The sequence below is a fragment of the Mirounga leonina genome, unplaced genomic scaffold (assembly GCF_011800145.1).
Source record: "Mirounga leonina isolate KUSES-001 unplaced genomic scaffold, KU_Mleo_1.0 Mir_101046, whole genome shotgun sequence".
Taxonomy (NCBI): Eukaryota; Metazoa; Chordata; class Mammalia; order Carnivora; family Phocidae; genus Mirounga; species Mirounga leonina.
Window position 1 is genome coordinate 669,289 of NW_023270055.1, and position 13,826 is coordinate 683,114.

At 39.1% G+C, this 13,826-nt stretch overlaps 1 protein-coding gene across 4 annotated transcripts in view; it reads left to right on the forward strand.

Annotated features, from left to right (window-relative positions):
- Positions 1–13,826, forward strand: part of LOC118009497 (lysine-specific demethylase 6A-like) — a 170,418-nt gene that overhangs the window by 55,757 nt on the left and 100,835 nt on the right. For all 4 annotated transcript variants that reach the window (XM_035003638.1, XM_035003790.1, XM_035003720.1 and 1 more), the window contains exon 5: positions 11,958–12,016. In XM_035003638.1, the coding sequence (XP_034859529.1) occupies positions 11,958–12,016 (59 nt within the window). The remainder of the gene's footprint in view (positions 1–11,957; positions 12,017–13,826) is intronic.

Below are 13,826 nucleotides of genomic sequence, written 5' to 3' on the forward strand. Positions count from 1 at the left end.
ATGTTTGAAGCAGCAGGTTTGATAGAGTGAAACGAAGGCCTTTAGAAGATTCAGTTATGGTGCCAGCTATGTGGTAGAGTATTGCAGAGCTATAGCAAGGTTCTGTGGTAGGCTGTACATATTTTGAATCACCATCCAGTTTTTCTCTCTCTCTTTTTTCATCCAATATTTCTTACATCCAGGATTCATGGGTACAGGAATTAAGGGGTGGAAATAGGAGTGGCACAGTTTTTCTTTTTAGTTCCTTTGACTTTAAGTTCTCCTGACATAGAGGTTTTAGTGCTAGAGGAAGGACTGTCTCCAGCAGCAGGCAGTGTTGTGATTCCCCTGAATGGGAGTTTAAGAATGCCACTTGGTATGCCAGGCTCCTCATGCCTGTGAATCAGGGAAGTGACTTTGGATACAAGTTAAGGTGATTGTATCTATTGTCAGAAAATTCATAGCTGGGTAATACTTGAAGTATAAAAACAGATTTATTCAGTTTATCAGTATTGAACTGATACCAGTTTTGAAGACAGCATAGGCAAGTAGGAATTTATAACCAGGTTTTCTGAGGGGGGTCAGTGGATAGAATACTAGTAAGAGAAAACATGAAGGGTAAGGGGATTTTGGCTAGACAGAACTAATAGGATTATTTTTTAATACGGCCAGGCTTACCAGATACCATGCTGATGGATGGTGGAGGAGGAAAACCACAATTGGTATCGAAGGCAATCAGATATGTGGGATGAGAGATTATTGCTCTGTTGACTTAGCATGGTTCTTGCTTAGGATTTTATAAGGAAGTACACAAGTGGGCCTAGAAGAAGGCTTAGGAATCTGAGTAAAGTTTGATTGAGCATGGAATCTTTGTCAGTTCACCCTATTATTCGAAGGAATAAAAAATTCTGAGGTGCCTGGCTGGTGCAGTTAGTTGTGCATCCAGCTCTTGGTTTCCGCTCTGGTTGTGATATAAGAGTGGTGAGATTGAGCCCCATGTTAGGCGCTGAGTTGCTTGGGTTTCTCTCTCCCTCCGCTCCTCTCCCCTACACTTTTTTGCTCTCTTTTAAAAAATAAATCTTTTAAAAAAATATTCCTTTCTTTAGAACAACATAAGTGCATTTTTTGTTCAATATCCTTTCATTCGTTAAGGAACTGCTAAATTCTGCATTGAGATTTAAGTAGCAGACGGTATCCTTTATGGTGCTAGCCATCAGGCATTTAAGAGAAGTTTCTATAAAAATAACAGATAATTGGGGCGCCTAGGTGGCTCAGTCGTTGAGCGTGTGCCTTCGGCTCAGGTCATGATCCCAGGGTCCTGCGATTGAGCCCCACATCGAGCTCCCTGCTCCGCAGGAAGCCTGCTTCTCCCTCTCCCACTCCCCCTGCTTGTGTTCCCTCTCTTGCTGTGTCTTTCTCTGTCAAAATAAATAAATAAAATCTTAAAAAAAAAAAGATCATTAATGTCCAGTTTCGGATTCCAGAGAGTGGCCAGTTAAGATTCTGTGATTGGATTGAAAGCCTCTTTAGATGGAGGGGTGAGGACAGCAGTGGCAGTCTAATGGATTTCCTCCTTTCCAGTTTGAATGTGATGATGACATTTGCTGTACTGTTGAACTAAGTGGCCCACATAGCACCAGGCACAAAGGTTGCACATTCATGATCTCTTGCAGTGATTTCCTTGAGGTTTATATCAAGTTACCCAATTTTATCTTGGAGGGCTTCAGGAAAAGGGCAATAGTTCTAAATTATTCCAAACAGGATGGGAGAAAATCAGAAATGTTAATTTGAGGAGTTGTAGCCAGGTATTGGGGGAAAGTAAAATAATTCAGGGTTTGAAATACATTTGGCAAGGGCTGCTTGGGTGGCTCAGTTCTTTAAGCATCGGTCTTGTGATTTCAGCTCAGATCATGACCTCAAGTCCTGCACAGGAGGAAGTCACCTTGAGATTCTCTTCCTCTCCTTCTCTCTCTGCCCCTCCCCACACACTCATGTGTGCGCTCTTTTTCTCTAAAATAAGTGTTTTTTTTAGCTGGCAAAGTGTGCAAGATGAAAACAAAAAAAAAAAGATAGTTTGCATTGAAACATAATTTTTCTCCATTCAACCAGGATATTTGGAGTGATACTAATTTGTTTATACAGCAAATCTCGTATCATTTAACTTGGTCCTGATTTTTTTTTAAATATTTTATTTATTTATTTGAGATAGAGCAATCAAGAAAGCAGAAGCAGGAGAGCAGAGGGAGAGGGAGAAGCAGATGCCCCTCTGAGCAGAGGGCCTGACTTAGGGCTCGATCCCAACACCCAGGGATCATGACCTGAGTTGAAGGCAGATGCTTAACTGACTGAGCCACCCAGGCACCCCCTGTTTTTTTATTTCTAAAAAATTTTATCTATCTTTATAAAAAATTCCCCAGTCCCCAAACTTGGTATGATTATGTATGTAAATGCAGCAAGAATATTGATTGGCCACATAGGTGCTTGAGTTGACTTTGGAAGTTTTCTCGAGAAATCTCAGACTGTACTTTTCTAAGCCTCTTGAGTGTAGGAACACAAGCCAAGGCCTTGCCTCCAGATTTTTTCCTGTGGTACAAGTAGATTTGGGTGAATTACTTTGTTCTTGGGATCACAAAAGTATACTGAGATTCCTGGGCCTGCTCGGAATTCCTGGGCCTGCTCTTCTTTTTGAAATGTAAGGTGGAAAACCTTGTAAAACAGGTGCAACACGGTTTTCGCAAGCAAATAATCTGTCAGTACCAAAGGCAAATTGGTCAACTACTGGGGAAATGGAGGAAAGGAAAATTACATCTAGAAGACAGAACATCCCTTAGGATGTCTCTTAATATTGCAGTGCCCTAGAGTTAATGTCAATAGGAAGCTATAAAAACTGAATCCAACACTGGTAATGGTCTAGGTATAGAATGTTTAATTGGAAAGAGTCACTTAGCAGCAGAGGATACTGAAGCTGCTCATTTGACCCTTGAAATATGAAGTAAGGGCTGTTGGGCTGGGAAGGGCTATATGGAAACCATTAAAACTGCCTCTGCTAAAGAAGATAGTAATTCAGAAATCCATATTCACATCTTTTATTTGGTCTGTGTAGAAGACAGGTAGACCTTAAAGACTAACAGTGGATGTGGATTATTTTAAGCCTAACTTAATGGTAACTGTAACTGCAGCTACTGTATTATATATGGTTTCATTAACTGAGGGAGAGATTTATTTATTCCAGAGAGAGAGAAAGCATGGGGGGTAGCGGCAGAGAGAGAGAGAAACTCAAGCAGACTCCCAGTGAGGGCTGAGCCTTATGTGGGCTTGATCTCACCATCCTGAGTTCACAGCTCAAGCCAAAACCAAGAGTTGGACATGTAACTGATTGCACCACCCAGGTGCCCCGCACATATTCATTTGAATTAGTATTTTTATATTCTTTGGGTAAATACCTTGTAGTGCAATTGCTGGATTGTAGGGTAGTTCTATTTTTAACTTTTTGAGGAACCACTATACTATTTCCCAGAGTAGCTACACCAGTTTGCATTCCCATCAGTAGGGTAAGAAATTCCCTTTTCTCTTCATCCTAGCCAACACATGTTGTATCTCATGTTGTTGATTTTAGCCATTCTGACAGGTATGAAGTGATACCTTGTGATTTTGATTTGTATTTCCCTGATGATGATTGATGTTGAGCATCTTTCCATGTGTCTGTCGTTGGCCAAGTAAGAAACAAAAGAAACAAGCAAAGGGGGTGAGTGGGGAGAAAGTGCCAAGAAGAAGCAGATTCTTTTTATTTTTTAAAGATAGATAAAGATTATTGATTGATTGATTGATTGAAAGTGAAATTTATTTATTTATTTATTTATTGAGAGAGAGTGAAAGAGCACAAGCAGGGGAAACATCAGAGGGAGAGGCAGAAGCAGGCCCCCTGCCGAACAGGATCTCGATCCCAGGATGCTGGATCATGACTTGAGCCGAAGGCAAATGCTTAACCATCTGAGCCACCCAGGTGCCCAAGAAACAGACTCTTCTTTTTTTAAATATTTTTTTATTTTTTATTAGAGTACAAGCAGGGGGAGCGGCAGGCAAAGGGAGTGGGAGAAGCAGCCTTCCCGCGGAGCACGGAGCCCAATGTGGGGCTTGATCCCAGGACCCTGGGATCATGACCTGAGCCGAAGGCAGATGCTTAACTATCTGAGCCACCCAGGTGCCCCTAAAAAACAGACTTTTTTTTTTTTTAAAAGATTTTATTTATTCATTTGACAGAGATATAGTGAGAGCAGGAACCCAACTCGGGGAGTGGGAGAGAGAGAAGCAGACTTCCCATGGAGCAGGGAGCCCGATGCGGGGCTCGATGCCAGGACCCTGGGATCATGACCTGAGCCGAAGGCAGATGCTTAACGACTGAGCCACCCAGGCACCCCAGAAACAGACTCTTAACTCTAGAGAACACATTGATGGTTACTAGAGGGGGGCTAGGTGGGGGGCTGGCTGCAGTAGGTGATGGGAATTAAGAAGTGCACCATCGTAATGAGCATTGGTGATGTATGGAAGTGCTGAACCACTGTATAATACACCTGAAACTAACACAGTATGTTAACTAACTGGAATTTGAATGAAAATTTGAAAAAAATTCCACATATAAGTAAGATCATGCAGTATACGTCTTGTGTAATTTATTTCAGTTAGTGTAATAATCCTCAAGGTCTATTTTGTAACAAATGTAAAAAACTTCTTTTTTCCTTCCTTCCTTCTTCCCTCCTTCCCTAATATCTGTTGTGTGTGTGTGTGTGTATCTGTCTGTCTCACATTCTCCTTATTTGCTCATCCATCCATGGACTTAGGTTGTTTTTCATGTGTTGGCTAATATAAATAATGCTGTAATTATCTGCAGATGGCAGATAATTTCCTCATTAGTGATTTTGTTTTCTTTGGGTATATGTCTAGAGGTGAAATTGCTAGATCAGGTGTAGTTGTATTTCCTTTTTTTTTTTTTTTTGAGGATTCTTCACACTGTTTACCATGTACCAATTTACATTCCCATCAGCAATGTGCCAAGAGCTGCCTTTTGTCTACATTCTCACCAGGACTTACCTCTTCCCTTTTTTCGTGGTAGCCATTATAATAGCTGTGCAGTGGTATCTCATAGTTTTGATTTGCGGATGATTAGTATTAGCACCTTTTCATGTAGCTGTTGGCCGTTGACTATCTTCTTTAGAAATAATATCTATTCTGATACTTTGCCTACTTTTTTTTTTTTTTTTTTTTGAGAAAGAGACAGAGCACAGATGGGGGGAGGGGTAGAGACAGAGGGAGAAGGACAAGCATACTCTCCACTTGAGCAGGGAGCCTAATATGGGACTGAATCCCAGGACCTTGGGATCATGACCTGAAATGGAAGGCAGACTCTTAGCTGAGCCACTGACGTGCCCCAGTCTATGTGTCTTTAAAGGAAAAGTGAGTCTCATAGGTAGCATATCACTGGGGTTTTTTGTTTGTTTTTTAAATCCATTTGGGCATTCTGGTGTCTTTCAATTGAAGAATTTAATCCACTTCTGTTTAATTATTGATAGGTAAGGATTTACAAATGTCATTTGAATAATCTCTGATATACTATAGATCCTTTGTTCTTTTTTCCTTATCTTGGTGTTTTCTTTTGTGATTTGATGACTTCAGTGCTGTGCTGTGATTTTTTTATATTAATCTTACATAACTACAAGTTTTTCCTTTGTACTTATCATGAAGCTTACAAAATATATCTTTTACTGATAACTTTCTGCTTTAACTGATCGTGCACATAAGCCTTATAGTTTTTTCCATTCACATTTTGGTATTATAATTACTGTATATTTTTATATAATTAATGCAATAAGTATTACACTTAACATTTTTAATATTTATGTTTTAAACTTTTAAATTAGACTTGTAAATAAATTATATATTACTGTCACAATATTAAGAAACTCTGAATTTGACTGTATATTTACCTTTACCAATGAGTTTTACACATATATGTATGTTTTTACGATGTTAATTAACATCTTTTTATTTCCTCTTGAAAAACTCACCTTGGGATTTCTGGTAAGGCAGGTATAGTGATGATGACGTTTCTCAGTTTGTTTGGGAAAAGCATTTTCTCTCCATTTTGAAGGACACCTTTCAGAGTTGAGAGTTTTTCTTTTGTATTTCAAATGTATCCTATTATCTTCTGCCTGGCAAAATTTCTGATGAGACATCTGCTTTATGGTCTTGGTGCTATAGTCAGCATTTGGGTAGGTCAGGAAATTTGCTTCCCTGCCTAAGCAGGGTCATGGAATGATTTCCTTGGCTGTTACGGGTTTGATGTTTGGGCACTCTAATGAGACAGGGTGACCCACTGAACTTCTTGGGCAGACAGGACCACTGCATCAATTATCCAGATAGGCAGAGCTGCTGGATAGGTTCTCTGGTAAAGTGCCATTGTAAGGGAGCTGTCAGATGGGTGGTGCATCTTCCTAAATGTGTCCTGCTTAGGCTTCCTGATGGGGTGAGATTGAGGGCTGTAGTCAACAGTAGGTGGAGCCACAGAACTGCTTTTCTTTTCTTTTTTTTTTTAAGATTTTATTTATTTATTTGACAGAGACAGAACACAGCAAGAGAGGGAGCACAAGCTGGGGGAGTGGGAGAGGGAGAAGTAGGCCTCCCGCCGAGCAGGGAACAGGATGTGGGGCTCCATCCCAGGATCCTGAGATCATGACCCGAGCCGAAGGCAGTCACTTAACCGACTGAGCCACCCAGGTGCCCCCAGAACTGCTTTTCTGCTCAGTGGAATGGTAAATAGGCTCAAAGGCTGACATGCCTTGCTGGCTGGGAACTTGAATTTGGCAGAACTGTATACTGAGCTCCTTGACCAGCTGGACTTTCCAGTCATGCTGTCTCTGCTCACATGCTGATTTAAGTAGTGTTACAAAATGGACTATGCATCTTTCCTGGGTTGGAATGGAGGATGCACTATGCCTAGGTACACCTATAAATTAATTTTCCTTACTGGGTAGGGTGGTAAAATAGGCTTCACAGCTGGCAAGGCTAATTGTTTGGGGTCCTGAATCAGGCAGAACTTTGTACCGAATTCACTCTTGGGACAGTGCTAATGACTTGGTTCTGCAGATAGTCAAAGTTGTGGTGCCACTGCAAAGAGGAATTTGTCTAACAAGATCTGTGCTGGTTACTGTAAGTCCCCTTCTGCCCCTGCCTTCCTGAATCACATTCTAGTCCTTAGCAGACAAGTCCCACATGTTCTCTCCAACATCTAGATCTGTGAGATGAGGCCTGTAGTGTAGTGGGCTGCTCTGAAATGAACCCAGAATGATAGGGGAGCTAGATGTCCATGTTGGACTCTTTTGCCCATGGGAAAAACTTTAGGCCTCCGGGGGGGGGGTGCCACCCTCTTGGTGTGTTTCTAGCTTGGTGTGGTGGGGCAGTGCAGTCAGAGTGTAGCTATTTGTCTTATGTTTCTAATGTGTGCTTCTTAGTCTCTGTGGTTCAGGAATGTGCTTTAGTCTGTACCCGTGTTCTGAGATTTTCACGGTATTGTCCTGTCTGAGGATACTTTTAAGTTGGTCTTCCACTGAGGGGGACGTCTAATGACCTTTGTTGTATCCTGATGATATTACCTTGGCACCAAATAACTATTACACTTAATATTTTTTTTTAATTGTATTTATTTGTTTGTTTATTTGACAGAGGGGGGAGAGAGCACACATCTCCCTGTCCCACTCCCTGTGCTTGTGTTCCCTCTCTCGCTGTGTTTCTGTCAAATAAATCTTTAAAAAAAAAAAAAAAAAAGCTTTTATTTTCATGTGTATCATAGCTACATTTAGCTGTGTATGGACTTTTCATCATTGTACATATTTTAAAGAACTTATGTTCAAAAATTGTTAATTTTGGAGTTTGGCAAACATTTTAGTAGATTTGACTATAAATTTTAGGCTTTTTGGGCTACATTTCGTTTCTGTCATGTAGTCTTTTTTTTTTTTTAAGCTTAACTTGTAAAAATGTAAAACTATTTTTCTGCATAGAAAGATTGTGAGCCCAGTTTGGATGCTGAGCCATTATTTCCTGATCTGTGCTCTAGTATATCTACTCACAAATACATTGTTTCTGTTCATTTTCTTTGAGAAGTTACCCACAGACCTGCCCTTAAAATTTAAGAAGAAAAACAAAGACAACAAATTTCCCCTTAAGAAATTTATCATTTTAAGGGCAGGTCTGTGGAAGTGTTCAAGCCTGCTTAACAACTACTTTTTCTTTTCAATCATCCCGAGGGATTCAATGTCAAACTCGAGAGCTAGGTGATTTGGGTGACCCATCACTTGAGTGGCAGTCTTTTTTTTTTTTTTTTTTAAAGATTTTTATTTATTTATTTGACAAAGAGAGACACAGTGAGAGAGGGAATACAAGCAGGGGGAGTGGGAGCAGGGAGCCCCGCGGAGCAGGGAGCCTGATGCGGAGCTCGATCCCAGCACCCTGGGATCATGACCTGAGCCGAAGGCAGACGCTTAATGACTGAGCCACCCAGGCGCCCCTTGAGTGGCAGTCTTAAAAGTTGGGCCCCTAAATGTGTAGTCCAAACACTTTGCTCCTTAAGGTGAAGGCTGGATTTGGAGGTTACATGGTGATAAGTGGAGAATATGGTGGGAGTGTCTTGGTCTTTTCTGCCTGTTTTGATGTGGGTATTTTCTCAGCTGCTTGATATGTAGAAGTCACTCAACTAGTGTCTGGATTTCACTTAGGTAACTAATCTGAAAGTAGCTGTATATTTGATACAACCCTGAGGAGAAGGAAAGTTAGGATATCTCATCATCTTAATGTACCATCATAATGTACCATCTGAATGGTAACATTCAGCCACATTTTTTTTCTTTAACACAAACACATCGTATAGGGTTATTACAATGATAATCATATGAAACTATAATTATTTAACTGGGGTTTGTGATGGACACTTGGACAAATTATAAATCCTCTAAACCTCACTTGATTCTGATTGATGCAAAGGAAGAATTTAATAAATTATGTATTTTGTAGAAAATGATTCCTAATCTTCAAAATAGGTATAAAAGTGACAACAAAAATTTAGGATCATTTCCATATAAGGTTTTTTTTGTTGTCCTTTTGCATAGATCACCATGATTCTCTCTGGGAATACTGTTGAGATTTTCCTTTGAAGAGGGTACACTGACATTATTTGGATGTGTTGCTACTCTTTTTCTCCATAACCTTGTCACTACTTTTTTTTGTCTTTTTTAGTTTTGCCGTCTTAGTAGGTAGGAGGAGATATCTTATTGAGATTTTGGTTTTCGTTGCTGTGAAGGGTAATGAGCATTTTTTCATATACTTATTTTTAATTGAAATATATTTGATGTATAACATTGTAAAATTAAGATGTACATATGCTAGTTATATATATAGTAATATGATAGCCACTTGTAGCAATAATTACCATCTCACATTGTATAATTATCATTTCTTCTTGGTGGTTGGAATAGCAAGTTTTTGATTTTGTTGTTGTTGGGGAGCAAAGCAGTTAATTGAGTGATAGTAAAGTGACACTACAAAGCTCCCGAAGAAGGAGGGGACCCAAGAGCGTTGCCCAAGTTTGTTGTTTATAATACAGTATGGTTTTCAATGTTCACTGTCTTGTGCACTAGATCAGGAGGGGTTATTTTGCTACCCACTGCTAGTTTGAAACAAAACCTGTCCTATCCCTTCACTTCCCTTACCCTCATAACCACCTCTAACTCTCTGTTTTAACAGGTTTGGCTTTTTTAGATACCACATGTGATTGATACCATACAGTACTTGTTTTTCTCTGATATCTTGTTCACCATCATTGCTCAGGATCTTCCCATATTGTCACAATGGGAAGGATGTATTTTCTTAGGCTGCATAATACTTGAGTGGGTTTATACATCTTATTTATCCACTCATCTGTTGATGGTACGTTGGGTTGTTTCCACATCTTGGCTATTGTGAATAGTGTTGCTTATGTAAACATGGGGGTACACATATCCTTTCACTACCTTGTTTTCATTTTGTTTGGATAAAGGCCCAAAAGCGGGATCACTCTGTCATATGGTAGATCTAATTTTTTAAAGAACCTCCATATTGTTTTCCATAATGGTTGAACCAATTTATATTTCAGCAGTGTACAAGGTTTCCCTTTTTTTCTGTATCCTTGCCAACACTTCTTATATCTTCAAGTTTTCCTGTTAGCTTTTAGAATTATAAGGTGATATTTCATTATGGTGTTGAATTGTATGTCCCTTATGGTGAGATGTTGAGCATCTGGTTTTTGTTTTTTGTTCTGTTTGTTGTTTTGTTTACCTGTTAGTCATCTGACTGTCTTCTTTGGAAAATGTTTAGTTCCTCCGCACATTTTATTTTATTTTTATTTTTTATTTTTTATTTTTTTTAAAGATTTTATTTATTTATTTGAGAGAGAGAATGAGATAGAGAGAGCATGAGAGTGGGGAGGGTCAGAGGGAGAAGCAGACTCCCTGCCAAGCAGGGAGCCCGATGCGGGACTCGATCCCGGGACTCCAGGATCATGACCTGAGCCGAAGGCAGTCGCTTAACCAACTGAGCCACCCAGGCGCCCCATTTTATTTTATTTTTAAAGATTTTTATTTATTTATTTGCCAGAGAGAGAGGGAACACAAGCAGGGAGAGTGGGAGAGGGAGAAGCAGGCTCCCTGCTGAGTAGAGAGCTCGATGTGGGGCTCGATCCCAGGACCATGAGATCCTGACCTGAGCCGAAGGCAGATGCTTAACGATTGAGTGACCCAGGCGCCCCTCCTCTGTGCATTTTATTTTATTTTTTTAAAAGATTTTATTTATCTATTGATTGATTGATTGATTGATTTGAGAGAGAGAGAGCCCAAGAGGAGGTAGGGTCAGAGGGAGAAGCAGACTCCTTGCTGAGCAGGGAGCCCCATGTGGGACTCGATCCCGGGACTCCAGGATCATGACCCGAGGCCGAAGGCAGTCGCTTAACCAACTGAGCCACCCAGGTCCCCTCCTCTGGACATTTTAAATTAGACTTTTTGTTACTAAGTTTATGTGAGTCCTTTATATATTTATTATGGATATTAACCCCTTACCTGATACTTGGTTTACAGAAATTTTCTCCCATTTTATAGATTTACCTTTTCATGTTTTTAATTGTTTTTTGTTTTTGTTGTTGTGCAGAAGTTTTTACATTTTGTGTAGTCCTACTTGATGATTTTTACTTTTGTTTCTTATCATATCCAAGAAATCCTTGCTAAAACCACTATCAGGGAGCTTCTTTTCTACATTTTATTCTAGGACTTTTATGGTATCAGGTATTGGGTTAAGTCTTTGATCCATTCCAAAGTAATTTTTTGGATTAGTGTAAGAAAGGGGTCCAGTTTCATTGTTCTGCATGTATTTATCCATTTTTTAAATCCCATTTGAAGACACAGTCCTTTTGCGATCGGGTATTCTTGACTCCCTGGTTGAATAATAGTTGACTTTAAATGTGGGGGTTTAATTCTGGGCTCTCCAGTCTGTGCCCTTGGTCTGTAGGTCCATTTTTTATGCCAGTACTCTACTACTTTTATTACTGTAGATTTGTAATACAGTTTGAAAGCAGGAAGTGTTATACCTCCTGCTTTGTTCTTTCTTTGGATTATTTTGGTTGTTTGGGGTCTTTTGTGGTTTCACACAAATTTTAAGATTGCAATTTTGATTGTTTTCACTGTGGACTTCATAAAAAAGAAACTGAAAATATTTCTTCAAGTAGTTTGGCTTCTGCAGACATGTTCCCTCATGACTTCATTGTTTCTTTTATGTGTATTACAATATGTCGTAGAATTTCCAGAACATAAAAGCATGTCATATGTACTAGGTTTCTAATTAATCTAGAAAATAGTGTAAAAACTTTTACTATGGAATTTCTTTCTTTCTTTCTTTCTTTTTAACAGAATGCTGCCTTTTTATATGGCCTTGGTTTGGTTTACTTCTACTACAATGCATTTCACTGGTAAGTTGACTTAAGCCAGGTGTTTCCACTTTGTGTGTGTGCGAGTATGTGTGCGTATCTGTATGTGTGTAATAAGCACATATAGTATTTTAATGTCAGGTTCATCCCTCATTCCCTCCACTCAGCATATCTGCTAACACCTTGTGATCGCCAAATATTAGTAACTTGATTATAAACTCTCAATATCCTACAATTAGGAATAATGAAACCATTTCTCCATTGTTGAGGAATAACTGATAGTCATAGGTAAGATTTTGTAAACTGTAAAATACAGGAAATATTTTGGGTCTTATTGTTTTCATTTAAGTTGTGTGAGAATCTAAGAGTGAATTGCCAGGGTTTATAATCACCTTGCATGGATCATCTGAATATTTATTTATTTGTTTGTTTGTGTATTTATTTATTTTAAAAGATTTTATTTATTTGACAGAGAGAGACAGTGAGAGAGGGAACACAAGCAGGGGAGTGGGAGAGGGTGAAGCAGGCTTCCCACTGAGCAGGGAGCCCGATGTGGGGATCCATCCCAGGACTCTGGGATCATGACCTGAGCCACAGGCAGACGCTTAATGACTGAGCCACCCAGGCACCCCTCATTTGAATATTTAATACAGAGATCTTAAACAGTCTTTGACCAGTTTTTGATATGGTTTCTTAAAGTTGAATGTTTAGCTTTTAGTTGTATGACTTTCCCTGCTGTTACTATTCTTGCTCTTTGGCTTTTGGGCCAGTTAATTGTATCACATTTAGAAGGGCTGCATTGTTTGTTAAGTAAACTTGTGAATTAGAATGCTATTAACAGTTTTTTTCTCCTAAATTACACGTTGCTTTGAGTAATCTTAAACTTAAGCTACCTACTGTCCTTTTTAGTGAATAATATTACTGAGTAGATTATGACCATTTTAATGTCTCTATAAATAAATTTCTTCCAGATCCTAGTCACAGGATTTATAATTCTGAACTTTTAGAACTAGAAAAGTCCTTTAAAAGATTGCTTAATTTTGGGGTGCCTGGGTGGCTCATTCGTTGAGCATCTGCCTTCAGCTCTGGTCGTGGTCCCAGGGTCCTGGGATTGAGCCCCGCATCGGGCTCCCTGCTTGGCAGGAGGCCTGCTTCTCCCTCTCCCACTCCCCCTGCTTGTGTTCCCTCTCTCACTGTGTCTCTCTCTGTCAAATAGATAAATGAAATCTTTAAAAAATAAATAAAGATCACTTAATTTTAAAACTCTAATTGTTGATACTGTAAGTAAGATGTGTATATTTTTGTTCATTCTTACATAATTATATTTAGTGGCAAAAGCCAGCCTTATGTTCAGGACCCTAATCTTAATAATTTAATGCATATTCTACTAAAAGAAAAAATTGGCATTGTTTGTACACAGTTACATTAGGTTCATGGCCTTCTGATCACTTACAAATGGGAAGAGATTAGAAGGTCATAAAAATGAGAAGTGGGACTTAGAAAATTTTGGGAGAGATCTGTTTAGAAATAAGGCTATAAGTTATACTAAAGGAAAATTTTGTTGTACTCTGCCCTTTGTTAAGATGGAAAGATGGCTGTTTTTAAATCATTACTTAGTTATTTGTGCCAATTAGATGCAGTCTTTTTAGCCAGCTAGAAGAAATTTAGGTGAAATCCAATGTAATGCTAAGAACAAAGAACTGTAGCGTTTAGGAGTAGAGAAGTTTATATGTACCTTATACTGGATAGTTTTCACATAACTACTATAACTCATGAGCTTTAAATTGAATATAAGAACATAAAATCAGAAGGGAGATAAGTTATTGTAGGTTGAAAATATTGCTTTATGCAT